We start from the raw sequence: 20,464 nt of genomic DNA on the forward strand, positions 1-20,464 counted from the left end.
CTCACGCATTCGCCCCCCCCCCCCTCGTTATGATATGAGATCAGTTTGCTTAAGTGTGATTAGACCGAAAAGTGGCTTATTGCATTTTCCGCATTTCCGCAACACACAGAGGGCGCTGTTAACAAAAGAAACTTCAGAGACCGGCGTAATTCAGGCTAATTATACTTTGTGGAAAAAAAAAATCGGTGATCGCGTAAAATATTGTGAAGGCCGCCCGCTGTCGGTGAGCTATTCCAGACGAATTATTTGTTAAGCATCTACAACCATCTTCGACCCGCGCCGAATACAACTGGTTTTCCGTGAGGATGAAAACATGACCCCTCTAAAATCACATCTTTGCGCATGACCTCCATGCGCACTGCAAGGGCATTTAGTTCACCATGGAAACACATACTCAGGGGCGGATCCAGGAATTTTCGTAGGGGGGGGGGTTTCATTAGCCCAAAAAATCTGAAAATGTACACAGGTTTTTTTCTCCGGACACTTCAAAAACTCCGTAAAATCAAAAACTTGGGGGGGGGGGCGCTAGTACCATATTTCAATAGGGGGCGCTGTTCAAATTCGACGATTATTAACACTAGATTACAGAATGGTGTGCCGTATTTTGAACAGGCGGACATTAAACCAGTATATTTGGGGGGGGGGGGGTCACAGCGGGGGGAGGGGGGGTTCGACTTATTTTTTAAGAATTTGTATGATAATATTTTTTTTTTTGACAGAGCTGGGGGTTGACACCCCCCCCCCCCCCCCCCCCCCCCCCCTCTGGATCTGCGCCTGCTATGATACTGCATCTTAAAGACACTTGTTGATTGCTGGAGAAACCACTCGTATCGATACGTCCACATTTCTGTCGCAGTATACCCAATCTGCTAGAGGTGGATACCGGTACTTTGACCATGATTATGAGCACATTTTTAAAAAGTGCAAGCTGTGCAAGTTGAATAATTGTGTAATTGGCTTGCATTATTTCGATCTTTAGTCTCGACGAAAGTCGATATCGTCTTCAGTAATGTCTAACGCGAAAATGCATAATGGACACGTACAATCGACAACCCGACCTATATACCCCAGGGATGTTGTGCAAATCGATTTACGGAGCGGTAATGTACACGGAAAAGAAGCCAGGGGCGGCATAACACCATACCGTCTCACTGATGTATGTATTTTCCATAATGCTGGTATCAGATCACTTAGGTTGTCCAACATTTCAACCCCGCAGGCAAGTCTGGCGAGATATTGGAAACACTGCGTATAACCAACCAGATGCATTGACGTGACGCGGCCCGCAGATATTCTTGAAAATTTCATTTCCGACGTTTTAGAGTACAGTGTAGAAGTATTGAAGTACCGACACGAAGAGTACTATTTTTACTTGCAAATTTAATGGAAGACACTTCCATAGTTTGACAGAGGTAAGGGTTTCAGTTCAAGGTGTTTTTTTTATTCATACTGAAAATACAAGTAAAAACTAAAGAAAATATTACGATTAATGAATGGCACTATTTGAATACAGAATCTTTAACCAATTAAATAGAATATTTGGGAAATTAAACAGTCGTTAAAGGGATATTTAATACGCCCAATTGGGCTATAATACGCGTTTTTAAGGAAATTATATCAATAGAGAGAGCATATTAAAGTGGACAATAAACGTCCACACAACCATTCTTGCGAGAACCATGCGAGAGCGAATTGGGGTCCAATTTTATCCCGAAAAATAGAGCTGTTCATTGCTGTAGGTTGTGATTCCAGCCGCACAGTTGCCGCGTTCTGCGGACGTGTAAGAAACAGCATTTTGTCTATTGGTGCTGTGTGTAATTTATGTGACACACACAATGTGTATCATACATTGAATGAAAACGACAGCAAATACGTCGTGTCCGATGTTAAACAACCGGGGTTTTTTCTTCGTCTTTTCTCTGGAACGGCAAGACATTAGGTTAGTTTCCTTTCAACTAGATCTTTAAAATAGTAAAGGTAAAACATCCCAAACATGAAATTTTCGGGGATTTCATGCCGTAGTGCTCATTTAATAACAACATTACAAAAAGCATGTCATGGAAACATGTCTCGTTATAATGATCGTAACCCGTATCAACATTTTCATCGGGTCCTGTCGTAGAATTTCAGGCGATAGGTGTCTGTCCCTTCTCCAACCTGATGACCCAATGGAGACCTCTTTTTCGCACCTTTACGATGGCGATTTCTTTCTGATTATTTACCACAGGCCATCCACGCGCGATCCTGAATTAATTGAAGGCCGTCCGGTGATGAACTTGCATATCTCAGTCACGTTTAGATTGCATCGGTCTCGTCCAATCTGACCACCCCAATCAGTCTCTCCAGATTGTCGAAATAATTCTCGTTCTTGTTTCCCGTGTTTTCTGGGCTGTGTCGAGCTGATGGCCGTGAAAACTGAAGCCGGAAAGTAATGGACAAATTATCAGTCGAAGGCGATGGGGTGTGAAATGAGACACTGCCGTAAATCGGCAAAGAACATGTTCACGACGAAAACAAGATCTGACGTATCGTTGTTATATGCAATACACGATATACTGGCTTAAAGAGGTGATGAAGTTTTACACTAAAAAGCGTTTATTTTTGCAAATAATTATTCGTGCTTCTGAATTGCATAACAAAAATAATGGGAAGCCTCCTTTTTGGTTAAAACATTTTGAAGGTACATTTTGCCACTATTTACAACGCTGTCTTCGCCAGAGGGCGCTGTTGCTGTGACGTCACTTTAGGCATTCCGAGGAGTTTTTCGTTGTGTAATTACGAACCTCAAAAGAAAAATCGTCATTTTTTATCACGGTTTTAAAGTTTTATAAAAGTACGTTGAAAAAATGACAATAAGGATAATGGGACACATTTTGGGGAATGCCATTATAACTATTCTACTACATGCACGATCCTTTAATGTTGACCAGATGCGCTTCGGGCAGCGCGGGCAATATAAACGCAAACATGAAACATCATCATGGGGGCTATATTCGGCTCAACATCAGCACAATCATTCCGAGGGGCCTACTTCTATAGTTGCCAAAAATATTGGAAAGACCGAGAAGTAGATTGAAAGGTTTGGACCTTGGGCAATCAGTGGGGGCGGCGGAAAGCTTAAGAGACGCGGTGTAACATTTCACTCGAGATTTCTTCCAGCCAATGGAAATTTAAGAAGCAGTTCCCACAGCAATTTCATACTGCTCAAAGTGTCTTCAGGTCTAATGGCTTGCGGCGATTATCTACCAAACGAGAATTCACAAAGTGAAATTCATCGAAAACACAACCGGTAAATTTTGTTGTACTGGGCCATCATGCATCTGTATATAGACCGACTATTTGCATCGCTGCGAGCGTAGTAGAATCAGCAGTGTTTAATCTGGAGAAGTAACCAAAAAGGGTCTTTAAATAGAGAAAATACGAAGCACGGCTTAAGCCCGGTTCATACTTCACGCGAAAGCGAAAGCGAAGCGAAATTCGTGACGTCAACAATACCTTCGAAGCGCGTCCACCATTGTTAACGACATGAATTTCGCTTCGCACAAGCTTTCGCGTGAAGTATGAACCGGGCTTTACTCGTTAGAGTAATGTTTACATCACTCTTGATGTCAATATACCTCGAGAAATTAAGCAAACTGCTCAATCTATCAACCTCCTTGACTGATCTAGCGATTGCGCACATGTGGGAAAACACCTGGATAAAGCAAACGCATTATAATACCGTGGGCCATAATATAAGGGACACCTGTCTACAGGCATCACATTGTTAGCAATTTTGCTTTAAAAATTTTCAATGTTAGTGATTTATCTCGTGGTCCAATTTTCAGAAACTGTATTTTGAATCACTCAATGTCAACGATCATGAAGACTTATTGAGCAGTATTAAAACATACACACACACTCGTGAATTTCTAAACTCTCGAGGACAATGCTTTGTTTTTCAATTTGCCGCTGTAAAATAACACTCTCCCAAATACTAAGCACATAACCGAACGACCGAGGACCGTTTTCAACAAAAGAGCCAACGCTCGAGGTCTGAAAGGATCTTTTGTTCTCCCTTTGTGTGTCTGTCCTCGATCGTGAAGCCATACAAGAGCACGAACGTGTGTGTGTCGTATTTCCCGTCGTTTTCATTCAATGTACGATACGCGTTGTGTGTGTCACATAAAAATGAAGAAGACAAAATGGAAAGGAAAACAATGTTTAATTCGCACCGTTTGGTATCTTTTGAAATGAGTCATACCAAAAAGGTGTTAGTAGGACAACTGAGGTTTTTGTCTTGCGCCTGCATACGTAATGACTGACATTTCAGACGGGATCTTATACCGTTCCGCCATGTTTTTCGTTCCTAGTTAATTTCCTCTGGAACAACACTAAATCTCTTGCGTCTGACACACGATATATTGCAGCCGCGCACAGCCATCCAAAACCAGCTACGTACATGAACACAAATACCGAACGTCCGGGAGTAGGGTACGGAGCCTGCAAAAAGGCAATGCTGACGAGCATGAATGCTGTGCGTGTTACTGCGCAGTTGGGGAAAGCTCGGAACATTCATCAAACAGGCGGCAGGTGGGATGCTTATTTAGAAATACTCAGTCGTGTTCCTCCGTGCGTTCATGGCCATCGGTGGGAGAAAAATGTTAAAACTGAATATATTTTTACCCGGAGTAAGCGCGAGTTAATGAAATTATGTAAATAGATCTGATTCCATGGTTGCTAACATAATTACCTGAACTTCACTAAACCCATATTGATAAAGCCACTCTGCCCTTCTCGGTTACAGACCTATGTTCCGACACAACCCTAACCATAACTCTTACCCTAACCGGAACATAGGGGTGTTGGAATATAGGGTGTCGGGACATGGAGCAGTCACCCCCTTCTCTCTGAAATGGAAGTAAAGGCTGCGTTTTCTTTAATAAAAATATACATGTAGTTAAATTTAGTTTATAAAAATACACTCTTCTTGTTTTTAGCCAGTCCTGCCCAAAAATAATTATTAGCTTACAAAAGAACTGATTTTAGTACCGATCAGCTTTTAAGCATAATGGTTGATCGAATCATATAACCTTCAGAACTGTTTAATTTGATCTTCTTGGCGTGATTATGAAGTAATATCGGAAGCAGCGTGTTTATTATTTTATTTATAATAACCTTAACCATTGACGTGCGCTAGTGCATCGCCGTCATTTCGCTCTTCCAAACGGGTCGGAACGTGACGAGCCGCCCGGCAGCTGCCGCAACATTCAACACCATAAACTCAGCACCCTAGCTATCGCTACACTTTTTTGCTTTAGACATTTTTGATAAATAAGACTTGGAAACCGTTGCCTTTTACATGCCTTCATGAAAACCAATCTGCACATAGGTGTACTAACGGTTTGTGTTTATTAGTTACGTCTTCCCGCGTTATCAATTAAACAGTGTGCTTTGGACCTCCTTTTATCAACCATCTTGATGTCTTGTATACTAACGATGGAGAATGTTATTTGAAGAACTAACAACGAGCATATACCTGTTACCTTTACAATTACCTTTTGACTGATCACCTTCTCGAAATTGGCATATAGCCTTCGGCATAACGTCACTTGCCCGCACTATTAAACTCCCCCATCCATTATCTTTTACCATTTGCTTCGTTTCAATGCTTAATTGCTTCTGAATATGTCGTCACTTTTTAAGGTTTTTTTTAGAGTGATGCTCGATAAATAGCAATTACGTCGAGCAGGAAATCGGGGGCGCTAATGGTAACGTTAATCCCATCGAGAGAATCACTTTGGGACAGCGGCCCAGTAAACTGCAATAAGGATATTAAAGGGAATACATGTATACAACATTTTGCTTTTGCTGTAATTTTCAGAAGTGGATAGATATGGGGGTTAGTATTTCATAGCAAACATTCATGATTGTTAGTTGTTACCCTGACCTGTTGAAAGTTTTGTGTTCGTAGAAGCTGGAAAAATAACAAGAAAAAAAATGTTCTTGTAGTCTGGTTCCCTGACCCCACTTCAGATGAAACGGACCAATTTATATACGTCGGGGAATTGTAAGGTCAGAACCAGTCTACCTGGCTTGTACCCGTTCACAGATGTGTAACCGATTGCAAACAAAATGTGGACTAACTCAATTTGGTAAATTGGGGGCAGTATTTGAAAAAGTCAGTTTTCCAACGATGGTCGGCTGACCATCGGCTGACCATCGTTGGAAATTGATACAAAACATCCACCTTTCTTGAAAATGTCAGCACTCCAGGGCCCATGATTTTACAGGATGCCTTAAGCTGTAATTCACGAACGGTCTAATAAGGTATTTCATAATAATTTGGTAGTTTTGTATTTTGCCTTTAAATCCTGCAAAAGAAAACGATACTGAGCAGCAGAGATTAGGTTACACACCATATAATTGTGATGAAGCACGATATAAAGCAAAAATGATTTGAAGCATTCCGAAGCTTCTGGATTCTGGATTTTTTTTGCGCCGTAACCCACTTCTATCTTCCTTGTTGTCTGATGGAATTAGTTCCCATTCGTAAGTGTGTAATGTTCCACAGAATAGCGCTAATTCTGCAAATTGAAAAATTGCCGTCTAGTTTTCCCATTACCACGGTATCGTATATAGGCCGGGCTGTCTTTGCATATCAACACAAGATGACTTATTACATGAATCTATCAGGCGTAGCACGGTAATAAATATAGATTTATATCCCCCAATTTGATTAATATGTGTCAAGCCACACTTTTCTCTTCTATGTAGGTCTAACATATAGTTCTTCCCTTTTTAAATGAGGTGGGTTTTTTTGTCGTACAGGGAGGTTTTACGCAAAATGATCCACAGCGTAGCATGAAAGGCGCCAATCCATATCGATCTCAACGAAGCGGTTTTGGGGCGATGCGATAGTACGGTGAGCTTCGATTTCGATGGCGTCTGGTACGTGCCCAATGATCAGTAAGTCTGTTCATGTATGTAGTCCATCCGAGTTTACATCATACTCAACCCTCTTCCGTATGCCATATTGCTCTTCTTCCCAGCTGTTTGGACTCGGTTTCAACACAGGGAAACCTAATCCGGAAAGTGAATCGCGTGCTATCAAAAACAGCAGTAAATTATGTTCGACTTTCAATTAGAGAAAACGCAAACAACTGTACCGAAATGAGACTTGTTGCGTGCATCCAAATTTTTTTTCTGGGCTACCTCCTAAGTTGGAAAGAAATTTGGTTTATATTGAAACGTCACACCACCTTGTTGATTGGAGATGATGTATTCATTGTTGGACAAACCCCTTTTTTCATTACATTGATGGATCGCCTGAAGTTGAGGTGAATTGAAAACCAATACCTCGGCCATCGTTCTCTTTCACCGTCTTTTGTAACTTCTGGATGTCTTCCTCCCTTTTTAACCCTACCAGCCCCGAAACCATCAGTGATAAGCAAGGGTAAAAATGTTGCGGTCTTAAGCGTATGTATGCCATTCATGTCCCTTAAATGAATAAATAATAAATGAACTTGGCCTTAACTTTTCGATCAGGTCTTTCAGTCTCCACGATGGAATTTTCAGAGGGAAAAATGTTCGGGGTCACGTGTGTCCATAAAGGTGTCCTGACTTATCGCAAGTGACGTACATAGCAAAGAGACGGGCGATTTTGAGCGTGGAATTTACCTTTATACTTAAATAGGGTTTGTGCTGTCTGTTATAATTTGGTTGATAAAACTAGAGAATAGGATCATAGATAAGTTACCGGAGCCCTGAAATCAACCCACGCGGACCCATGTGTTTCCAGATTTGGCTCCTCAACTCCGCGCCAATAGGGTCACTTATAACCTCGACAACATTAATCAAGTGGGTGCGCCAGAAACTAATTAATGTGTCGACAATGAAGATGACCTGTTTCCCACCAGACGCGCGGTAAACCTCATCCGTATCTCCTCAATAATGTTGAGCTGACACGATACACAAAGGGTGGACACGCCCCGAGGATGTGTAACACTATCACCTCTTGAGGTCAGTCTAGCTGGCAGACGTGAAACAATAACTGGAACGTGTAGCTCGACACTCTTACGGGTGCAGACCAGGGTGCAGACCTGCAAACCGACTCCCATCGACCTCAGTGATAATTACGCGTATTCCGAAAACTATTAAAAATACTCACAACTCTCTAAGGTATTAAAGACACCCATCAAATTAAAGCTTATTTCATAATCTTTCATGTTCTGTTCGATTTTTGTTCAATTATCCGATGTCTTTTGGGAGAAAATTCCATCCAAAGATGATAACCCCGAAAAGTAGTCATGTGGCGCATCGCCATTTTGAAACATGATGCCTGCGCTCCATTGCAAAATAGAGCAAATTTAGGGCCCAAATTTATGCAAATTTTTCAGAAATACGAGCAAACACTCCTATCCGGTGCATGGCTTCCACCCGTCATTTTTTTTTTTTTTTTTTTTTTTTTACAAATCTTCAAGTTTATGACCCACAAAATGCTCTAATAGCAAAGAATTTGAGGGCATACAAATTGTTAGTTTGGCCCGCGTACGCAATTCTGGGTCTATTTACTGGTCTACATCCTTTGCTAGACCGGAGCAACAGGTGTTGTTGTCAGACAACTTTATATAAATACTCAGTACAGGCCATCCGGCAGATATTGACTAAACTAAAATTAAAGGTCATTTTTGCTGGTCCCAGAGGGCCAGCCTAGTGTCCTCGTTGCATTTATTCCACTGACTGACTCACTGACTGTCACTCATGAGCCGAGCAGTGCTATCGCACAGGATTACCCCGTAATGCCAATGAATGTCATTGCAAAGTTCGATGCTATGCAAGTTTTACCCTTCGTGGGTCATTCAATTAACATTCTATTTGATTCTATCTGCTAATTGTAGGATGCCATACAAATAAGTGTCGCATATTTTCCTGTGATGAAAGTTCATTTAGTTCATTTAGTTCAAGTAGTTCAACGGCCGGCCTAGTTTTTTTTCGCGTTTTTTTAAATCTATATCTTGCTATAACTGCATGGCATCACACCCAGTCGTATTCCACGATCGAGCGATATTGATATGATTGTTGTCGGGCTAATTGCCCGAGAACTCTGCAGATGGTAGCAATATTGATCGACATCACCGACGTAACGCATTGGTGTATTTGTTGTATTCTTGTGTCTATTTACATTTTATCTCACCCGGAATGTTTACCTATACATCTAGCAATCTACGTTCTTTTGTTCTTATCAGTGTTAGATATTTTGAAAATATCGCCATTCCTCCTGACGCTGGAGCTTGTGCACCATTGACCTTTTTGCAATGTTATAAATCTGACATCATCATTTAATCACAGAAACATATTTCAATGCCGTCAGTACACCACAGTTAATGGTATTTGTCTGCACGAATCGCATAAATTTGAATAATTAAAAATACTATTGAACAGTCATATTCTTCCGCGCATTCAATAATTATTGTTGTTGTGAAATGCTCCATTTTATGAATCAACGCATGCATAAGCAAGAAACCATTACGGTATGAAAAGTCTGAAATTCTGAACCTCATTTATTTGAACAGCTTTTTTGAAGACCCTTGACTTGTGGTGACTCCTTTTCTGCAAGTGACTGTCCAGGTAGAGTCAAGTTCAACACGGATTGAACAGCAAAATGGATTTGCTCTCAGTCTGGCTTTCTTTTCTCGAAAGCCCTAACTCTTCATCTTGTGGTCTACTCTGATGCACCACTCAGCCAGATTCTATTGATCGTTCCTGCCTCTTGAATCATCAGCTAAGTTTTGTCGACCACTCTGCCTTGGTCGTTGCTTTGTTGCTCTCATCTTTCAGGATGGCCGTACTGCTGGGGGAGTGCCGCCAGCCCCTCGACGCTTCAGCCATGATGGTTGAGTGGATGTTTGCATGCATCGTGTCCCTCCTTGAATGTGTTATTCTAATCTATAAATCCGTGGCAGGGCGCTCCAGCTTTCAGGAAACGGGGTGGGGTGATAAAAAAAGGGGAGTCTATAAGGCGTGCCGAACGCACGCCCTGCTATAATGGGGTCCGGGGCATGCCGGGGCAATCGACGATGCTTTCTTCTCAGTGAATTCTAAGGCAATTCGAGAATAAATTTAGGAACTTTTAGCATTAAATTTATTAGTTTTGGCCCCATGTTACTAGTAATACCTTAGTATCATAACATTAGTCAGCGGCTGAACGGGGGGGGGGGGGTTACAACCGATTCGTTACTGTCTGGGGTGAAAAGCAAGCTGCCATCATTTGTACAAAGCTAGTATGATGATGTTCAACGGTGATAGATTTTGGTATGACGAACCGTTGAAATGAGAGTCCTTATGGTGGAAACCACAACAGGTGCAGCAAGCTGGGCAACAAAGCAATTATCTGCATGTAAAGCTATTCACGTACAGTTTGATATTAGCTATGTTTCCAGCATATGTTCCTATTATGCAAACTGGCAATGTCGTTAAAATTATGCCCCAACTCCCTTCTCCGTCTATTGTCACACAGCATTTAAATGCATAAAGAACTGAGGAAAAGAACATGACAAAAATTTAATGGATAGCATATGGTGTATTTCGTTAGCATCAGGTATAGACACAGCAAGAAGACTTTCTTCCAAATAAGTTGAATAATATATCTTAAGGTTTTAGTGTCCATTTCCTACGGACGATGATTGATTTCTTGATAAGTTACTACCCACATCCGGGAGATGACGGAAGTATAACATATCAATGCACCGCCAAGACACAACACGCGCATTTGAAGAAGGCGCTATATATTTTATCCATCATTCACCAATAGTTCTTCAAAATTCCTTTCCAAACGTTTATCACCAATCTTCTGTTTCAAAAGGCCCTGTTAATGCATATATACTTTTTTCTCTTCTCTCATAATACGGGGTTACTGCACCGGAAACCGTATTATTGAGGTTGTCACAAGCCCATGTTTCATCTTAATGGACTGCGCAAAAGAGCGAGACCAGTTAATCAATTTTGGGACTGAGCAGACGCGGTGTATCTGACGCGTCAGACTCATCTTTTCATTAACTGTCACAAAAATATGATGCAAGCACCAAAGAGTTTTCAATAATCTGGACTCAGTGCAGACGGTCCCGCTGTGAGCCTTTGAACGGTTAGTTTGGCCGCACCATGGAGGAAGGAATAGACTTCCCAGCTCCATGACTTCACTGGCATGCTATAGCTATGATGTTTACGGCAAGTTGAATTGGCTCTTCCGTAAAGTAGCTTGATAACTTTCATAGCGACGCCAAAAGAAATGTTTAGCCAGGGTAATTTCGGTAGATAGTTTAAAAAATTCAACCTTATGTGATCGAAGGTGATAACATGATATTAGCAGAAAATATCCACGAATCACACCTTAAAAAAGGTCGTTTAGTGAGCCGAAAATATGTTTAAGACATGCTTTTTGTGTTTTTTGTTTTGCTATGTTTTCTTAGGATTTTTCTTTGGGTCCAATGCCTTTTAAGATAGATCCAATTGGGAACGTGAACAAAGGATTTTGATTGTAGTTTAAGCCAAGTCAGTTGTACCAGACGACCTTTTCAAATTTGAATAATCGTCCTTAAGTTCAATATGATATATTTATTTGGTTTTAGAAAGCTTTACTATCGTATATCGTGCCATTAACTCAACTTTGAACCCTTAAATTGGTCGTGGATTTGTGCATGCCGAACATTGTAAGGTCCATAGAGCTAGAATCGCAGTAATTGGCATCACGCCATACGGGCAGGCCCTTGATTACAACCTTCAGTTTTTGGACATAGAACAGACATCGGTCTGATTAGACCTGGCGGCTTCGACTTGATTTCAAGTCGGTTAATTCTCCAAGGTTTGGCCAGGGCTTACAGTTCCCCCACGCCACTGCGACAAACATGGCATGATTGAGTGGGGAACAGTGATCATCCTCGACCCCAGTGCGCGATCCTCGACTCCCACCTTGTACACACACGAATCTCGATGGTAAATCATCATCGGCGGCGCCGGCGGACCGAACATGAAAGGTTTACCGACTTGAAATCAAGACTAAATCTGGGAAGATACACTCGTTACTCTTCGTCTTTCACCAACACTGCATTATCGGTCATATTTTGTTTCCCTCTCTCACGAATACGCAGTGACTTTGAGGTATGCTTAGGAGGAAAAGGCTGGTGAGGGTTTTTTTGTGGGCGTCATCCGATGTTTATACTGCAAAGTTAATTGCATTTCGTATTTTCTTTTAGACTTGGCGCCTTCTGCAATGACGACTGTGTGACTTTGAGTGTGCAATACTTAGCATACGTTTTGTGTAGTATTTCCCTGCTATTTGTCGACGACAGTTTGTTCATTTGTGCCCGTCATTTACATATTACTTTTTCAGATTCCTCCTGTGTGCAAATATTTTATACGTAATTGTGGACTGAACTGAAATGAACAGAAACAGGCTTGAATTTAATAAGATTGGTTCAGATCAGGGGATCCCCCCCCCCCCTCGTTTTTAATTTGTTTGGATTTACTAAATTTGATAATCAAGTGAACAAATAGTGCATGAGGAAACTGTCCTATTAACTTTTTTTGGAAACAAAAATTCCACCGACATTTATTTCCAGGAGTTTTAGAATTTACATGTGTATTCCATTGTAATTAGGATGTTCCTGGTTTCGAAATAGGGAAAATCTGTTTAAAAAGTTGACACTTTTCGTTTTCTAATACCAGGACAACGACGTATTTAAAATCAAACCTATTCGGAGAAATTGTCTAAAAATAAGTTGAATAGCTTCCGTATTGCTCAAGGCATAGCTGCGGAGGGGAACTACATGTAGAAGTTTGGTCAGTATTACTAGTCACTGACATCCGCAACCCTTCACGTGACAAGTGGCGCATATTAATTGACCAACAAGTGTTTCAGTAAATGTTTGGGTAGGCCTACATTTATTGTTCATTCTCTGCTCAAGGACGGGTGGTGCTAATCTGTGCTCGAACTTCTCAGCTCCTCCAGAACGCGTGACCGCTGCTCGCGCATGCGCACTTTACTAATTATGAGTCATTATATCGCGCAAATATTAAAAACATGGCCCTTTTTCGTCTGCAAGGCCAGGGAGTGTGGCCCGTTACTCATTCAACCGTGCGGTGACCGGATGGGGGTGATCAGCGTGTTATTAAATCGAGCCGACGGGTACAATGGGAAAATCAATTCAAGCGTTCAATCGGGTTTCCAAACCGTGCACTGAGTGCGTTCTCATGATGTAACATACGGTTCAAGTGCAGTCTATGCGGTGGTGTGTGTACACATGACACTTGTGTCATTTCGTGTGGAGTTTCGTTGTGGAGAAAGTGACTAAAATAGACGACTTCCGCTGGAACCTGCGCCCACGTGCTGCTCTGTATATTGCGTCTTCAATGACCATCACGACACAAAGGTTCATGCCGAATCTCAGAGAGTAGTTTTGGAGCCTTTGTCCTCCATGGTCGGGCCGTACAGTTGCACCGTGGATCTGGAGGACACTACAGCCCACTTTGTGTATGTATACGGCTGAATCCCCTGGACAACAATACATCGATCGGCAAAACAAGGTTACAGTATTCTGGCTGATTCATCGGAACAACACGCTGCGTTTGTGCCAAAACACCACAAATTTATCGTAGTCACAAAGTGCTTTGTGTTTCTACCTCAAAACCAAACCCGTTTTAGACGTGAGCTAGTGACACTTCCAGGAACACTGTTTTTATAGTGATGGAATTTTAGTATCGGACCGATTACCGTACTCGGTTATATTCCATAAAAATTATGCCACAGACTTTGGTCTCACCGAATCTCCAGGACTAATGATTGGAGTGTGCTTGAATTCAACGTGCTTTATCTGCTGTAGGTAGCGTCATCATGCCAGCAAAGCGTGACGGTCCACTTTGGATCACTCTGAGATAAACATTTGTACTCACATATCATGCCGTTATAAATGGAACTATATCCAGTAGAGGAAATTCAGCAAGCACATGACCATGCTGCCAGGAGAGATATCCCACAAATAACTTCTGGTCGGTTCCACTTTCGATGATGGCCACTGAAGTCATCTGGAATTATCATAAGCCACGTTGCTGCGTAACTAAATAACGAGTGTCGTAAATATCGCGTTGCCATGAGTTTTGACATACGGGAAGCGGTGACTGGGCATCCGAAGACGGCCCAGTTCACCGACGCGTTGTCGGTGGTGGCGGTGGGACTGAACAGTTCGTCACCCTCGGGCAGCCCTGACTGGCGGCCCGCTGCCGATGCGATGTGCGGGGACCTGTACGAGAATCACACGTGCTCCTCGGACCTGGACGCCCGCTACGTGCAAGCTGTGCTGGGCCTGATAAGCTTCGTCCTCATCATCTTCGGCAACGGGCTAACCATCCTGGTCATCCTGACAGACCGGCAGCTTCATAATGTATCCTTCCTGGTCATCTTGAATCTAGCACTTGGGGACTTCCTTCTTGGAATCGTCAGCCAGCCTCCTTCCGTCTACTACGCCTTCACCTGCGTCTGGCCCAGCGGCAGCCAGGGATTTCTGTGTCAGTTTGTGGGTTTCTTCATCTGCCTCTTATGCTCCGTGTCCATACTCTCCTTAGGACTCGTCAGCTACGAGCGATATCTCTACGTAGTCTGTCCCTTCGAGTACCAGAATAAGATGACGTTCGGGCGAGTGATATTCATCTGTGCCTTGCTGTGGATATACTGCACGATAGCTGCCGTGTTCCCCGTGTCCGGACTTTGGAAGGGGGTCGGGCTGGTCCCAGACACGGCCCTGTGCAATATTCTCTGGCACACCGAACCCATCTTCATGTGGGCCATGATCCTCCTCGTCCTGTTACCCTCTGGTATAGTCATCGTGTATTCGTATTATAAGATCCTTCGCATGACACGAACCATAAAACGTTTGGAAGCCCGGTATCGCCAGGCGATCGAGCTGAATCCGATGGCACCGGCGTCCAAGAACGGCGCAACCCGGTCCAGGAACGGCTCCACCCAGTCCATTCAGGGTCTGTCGAACACTCCAGGAAGCAGCACCCCAGACAGCCTCATGTCCGTAGCTGATGGGGCCACTCAAGGCACTCCGGCCCCCTGCGCGACTCCGGTGACACTCCGCAAGATGAGCCTAGGCAACGCCCGCAAGGTGGCCAAAGTCTTCGTCAAGGAGCGCAAGTCCACCATCACCGTCACGGTGCTCATCGGTACATTTGTGGTCTGCTGGACGCCTTACGTGATAGCCCAGATCATCCAGGCCATGTGGTGCCAGTATACCAGCTTCTGGGTGGCCGGCATTACGCAGTGGCTTTGTATCTTTAACAGTGCCTGCAACCCTATCGTCTACGGGGCCACGAACAAGGCTTTCCGGGAGGGAGTCAAACGTTTCTTGCGACGGTTTGGGTTGTGCAGGCGAAGACATGATCGGAACCTGGCAGACCCCACCCGGACTCCATCGAGGGGTAGGCCCAGGGTAGACGCGCTACGAGCAGAGAGTCAGGAGGAGTTGGACTCGCTTGCCTGACTCCAACTAGTTCAATTATTCATAAACTCTTTAAAAAAAACTGTAGTCAATTATGATTGGAAAACAGTCAAACTTGTGTCAAGCAGATGCAAGCAGCAGCTATTTACATTGAATGCAAAATGCTAATGGGACTGTTCCTCAGCCGAAACTGACTACAGTTTTTTAGAGCGTAAATATAATTCTCGTGATATAAATTGAAAAAAAAATCTTATTGTTGTTCGAACTCGGCGATTATATTTATAAAATCGTATAATTTATTTAGTCTTTCACTACAAGCCCTATAGATTTCAGCGCTCCGTTGCAATACATAATTTTATTACACATTCCCTTGAACTCGGCAAATCGTTTGATTTGAATTTTAGGAATACGTCTGATGCTTATTGAAGACATGAAACAGACAAAATTGCCGAATGTCAATTTTTTTTAATTTGTTGAAATTGCTGTATGTGAGCGTTTACAAAACTATAGTGCAGATACCTTTAATTATTAAACTTGACTTTTGGGTAAGTGTTTTATATAATGTACTTGAAACAGACACGAACCGGTTACCCAACTTGAAGGCTAATTTGTAAAATCAGTACAAATTACAAGAAACTCGATATTTTACAAAGTGAGTGATTTATTCAAGGAAGGAGGTATCGTATGTGTGAGCAAAAACGTTAATGTTATATTTTCCAAACAGGGATTACTTTTTCTCCATATACCAGACGAAATACTTATACTTTTTAATCATTCCTGGTTTCTTTTCGTTTTTGTTGATCTTTTCTATGTTGTTTTTTGACGATGCCCGCATTTTTACACACCGCCTTTATACAAGCATTGCCAGACACAAGGTCGCTCCAGCTGGGCATTTATTTCAAAAACAATTAATAATTTCGTCAACCGAAGAATAATTCAAGGCAAAACAGAGGCTGTTGATTAAATTTGCATTTATTATTCCCTTATGCAGATTCAACTATGGTAAAGGTTTTTTTTTGAAGTACATGCATTTATTTTGTGTATAGTCCATGTCATTTTCCGAACCGTTGTTGTCTGTGTCTACTCATGGACATCTTACACTGAATACGTTACAAGTAATTTAAATCTACCAGGCTTTTTTCCAACCGCAGTAAAGTACATGTGAATTACGTGTTATGTTTGCTCATCTAATGGTGTCATGAACTGAAGCAGAAAACTAAATATTTTGACCAGATTTACATTCCAATATCCTGTGTTATTTTTCTCACAAGAAATATCTAATAACTTTATTGCGTACTTATGCAGAGCACTCCAGATTGCATATTAATTATGGGGTTGCTTATAATATAATGCATATGCATTGCAATGCACAAACTGTTGCAGTATTATTGTCATCAATGTTCATGAAATGGAATTTCAATTAACGAGCTTACGTCAGGTGTGACCCTTTTCTTTCACACGCAACTTTCAGTTTATATACGTCTTTAAAAATGCGAGAAAGAGAAAGCGCGAATACATTATTGCTCTGTGTTTCTTCATGTTGTTATTCACCGACTGAAACTTCATCAAAACAACACACTGTTGATAGCACAGTCAATATTCGCCCCTGGAAAACTGGATCGTTTTAATTAAAAACAGTTTCATTTTTACATGTGCTCGTGGGAATGAGCTGTCGTTTACATTATGGCACGTAAGCTTCGCTCATTGACGGATATCAAGTGTCTTGTAGTATCGTTCAACGACAGTGCTTTATCCAATCTGTATAAGCTTCAGCACACATGTGTGTTTTATCATCAAAACTAAATCTTTTACTTTTTAAAATTGTCATAAATACTTCACTCATTTACCGAAAGGGTTTCTTTCGGATTGAACTTCTTTGATCGCCAATTGGCTTTTTGCATCATATTTCAAGAATTGTATTGTCACAGCCAAAGACACCACTAATAATTCAAAACCATTGTGCAATAGGCGAGTTTCAAAGTAGCATTGTATGAATTGAGGACCCGTTACATTTGTTTTAATCCTCTCAACAAAAGGCAGCACCCAGGCCCTCGGCTTCAGTGCCCATTGGAAATTCGCCAGTATAACATTAATACGTTTATTTTATACCTGCGGTGGTAGTTTCGGGTACGGTTACAAACTTATGGGACTGATGTCATGTCCAGAAAACACGGACACGATAACATAAATTACACCAAAATCTGGGTAGGGGGAAATTGTTCCGGTTTATTAATGCAATTCCTATACGATTCTCTGCTCACATGCATGTACATGCCCGCATGCAATATCACATAACAGTCTAAGTACACTCCAACTGTGCTTGCAATTTGTATGGTCCGTATTATTGCATGTATATGTTATATATATGCGGGTATTACTTAACACATGCATATTGACTGAAAGTGTCTTACGTATAGTAAAAATTGAACTGAAACCCATCCTTTCTGAGAGTCCGAAGATAAAGACTTCACCTAAATTAGCTGTAAAAGTCAGACAACTAAAGGTTTCAGACATTCCAAACGAAATGTGTACAGTGATGCCGTTTATTGTTTTTCCAACTTCATCTTAAAATAGAGGAAATAAAACTGGAATATAAAAACCGTTTGCATCAACATTATGCATGTCTGTATTTTGCCGTCATATATTGTTCCATGCATATCACTGTTTTATTGGTCTGTTGTTTTGTATTTTAATAGCATTACATGCAATGAGGCTGTTTATTAATGCATCGTCCCTCCCCTTTCAAATGGCTCTTCATTGAAAGACTGACTCTAGCCTTTAGAACAAATTGTACAGGCAGAAACGGCATATTATGTTCATTGAAATTAACAAAACAATGGTTAGCTGTCCTTATGGCAATTTGTATTTGCGCCAGCCATCAAGAATATGTACTTAAGTGCACCATATGCGGGGAAAAGTGCTTCCTTCTCACGTTCTGCATACTCGCGTTGTGCCTAAGTAAGCAGCATCCAATTTCAGAAAGGCACCTGTATAACGTGTCCAGCATAAAGCACCGTGCGTGCATGATTCTTCATATCCTTTAATCACGATGCTTTCGTTCACACAAAAATTCCAACCTTAATTGTTTTTGTTTTCAATTCTTAATGCATCAGTCAATTGCCATGCTTGGCCCAACCAGTATCGATAAGGGTAACCATAAAACATATTGTATTTTATAAAGTCCTCTAATCTCGAAAACCTCGCCCGGATGGTGAGTGCATTCATCCATGCAACCAAATTATTAGATGCATAATGAAAAACAAAATCACCGTTGTCACTCGGACATATGATACGGCAATATCATCTCAGTATACAACCGTACCAATGTTCGATACATGCAACATAAAATGTAGAAGCAGATGCGATTTAATTAAATCTCTTTCCCGCTTAAATGGCTCTGTAAATCTACATATTGATGACCCCCTTCCCATTGTACTTCCCGTCAAAAGGCTAATCAACTCGTCTAAGTATATCATTCAGCTACATCAAGCGTTGTCAACGTAAAGTTTGAGGATCGTATTATCGTGTTTCTCGTATCGTATGTACAAAACTGATAGAACATAATGACTTTTTGACGGATTACATCGTCCTCGAGACCTCCGTGGCTGAGTGATCGGGCCTTAATTAACCCGGCTAATAAGTTGCATATCAAATCAATTTCGAGTTTTGCTGACACCACCAGCAATCATTCACGAAAAATATGCAGGCCTAATCCCGCGATATTTCAGATGTCAGTTTCTGTTTCGTGCTGGTTTTTATTGTCATGCCATGACTAATTGGAAAATCAAGGGTTTTTTTTATTCAGGGCGACCTTGACAGCAGATCTTTGTTTGGATTAAAAACTCTTGACCAGCTGCACTTTTGCGGTGTTTTTTTTTCCAAGAATGAATATCTTGAGTCACAGACTTGCATAAAATGCGCCCTCTCTCGGTTGGGCCAGTTGCCAAGGGAGATATCTTCCTTTTGTTACGAAGATTTGAAAACATCGAAATTATTGTTGATGAAAATTGAAGAACAATAAAACAAAACATAAAACAAAACAAGAAATGGAAGTGTGGCTCTGTGCCTCTATAACATTTTTTTTTGTCCAGAACACAATTCTTTTTATGGGCGGGGGGGGGGGCGAAAAAAATGTGGTCCCCCTAAAAAGTAGGTCCAAAAATTACCGCGTGAAAAAAACTATCTGTGGTGCGATCTGAGGCAATTTCTGACAAAATGTTTGTGTGCCTGCTTTTATTGCGACGTCACTCTAAACCAGCCATTGAATTAGATGCAAAAAGTGAACTCCTATATGGTAAAATTACGTCTTCGTATACACTTGAAGAAGAAATGCGTTAGTCTCTCACACCCTCTGAAAATTTTAAATAAAAAGAAGAAATTTATTTGATTACGAGTTAGTAAATTTGGACTGTTTCCTCGGCCTGTATTGGACCTGCTCTTGTTTTCACTACAGTAATTAAGCTAATAAAGTGATATATCAAAGCTGAAAACAAGACTGACAGTCATTACAATAGCCGCCATTATTATGGAAAATCGTAATTAATTTATCCCCCTGATTATTATAGATTCCGGGTTTAAGTACATGTAGTATAACAGTGCAATGAACCAGTGCTTGCTATGCTATCAATAGACCTATATGTGTGCATCTGCGAGATATGCCTGGGAAATGCTGACATTAAGTGAGATGTATTTTTATAGAGTTATTTATGGGTTGCTTTCCAATCAAACATAGTTTTCCTTGGCAAATGAACCCTCAATGTAATCGTGCAAATTGATATTCAAGATGCGAGTTGCTTATACATGAAATAAATACATTTTTGCTTCCTCTTCCTTGCGAGTCGTGTGTAAAGTGAAGGAAATGCCAGAAATACAAATATATTGGGTGTCGCAATAACGTCTGGGTTTGTTGTAATGCATGGAGATGTACATTTATTTAAATACATGAATATGATTCAACAGAGAGCCTGGGTGCGATTTCAGTTTTCGTTTGT

At 41.4% G+C, this 20,464-nt stretch overlaps 1 protein-coding gene across 1 annotated transcript; it reads left to right on the top strand.

Annotated features, from left to right (window-relative positions):
- The first annotated feature begins 12,906 nt into the window (after positions 1–12,906).
- Positions 12,907–18,072, top strand: LOC119728619 (histamine H2 receptor-like). The gene has a single exon (XM_038200923.1). It carries the CDS (start codon positions 14,124–14,126, stop codon positions 15,513–15,515), a length of 1,392 nt encoding a protein of 463 aa, XP_038056851.1. The 5' UTR covers positions 12,907–14,123; the 3' UTR covers positions 15,516–18,072.
- Positions 18,073–20,464: the final 2,392 nt, after the last annotated feature.

This window comes from Patiria miniata, unplaced genomic scaffold (genome assembly GCF_015706575.1).
Source record: "Patiria miniata isolate m_02_andy unplaced genomic scaffold, ASM1570657v1 HiC_scaffold_20, whole genome shotgun sequence".
Taxonomy (NCBI): Eukaryota; Metazoa; Echinodermata; class Asteroidea; order Valvatida; family Asterinidae; genus Patiria; species Patiria miniata.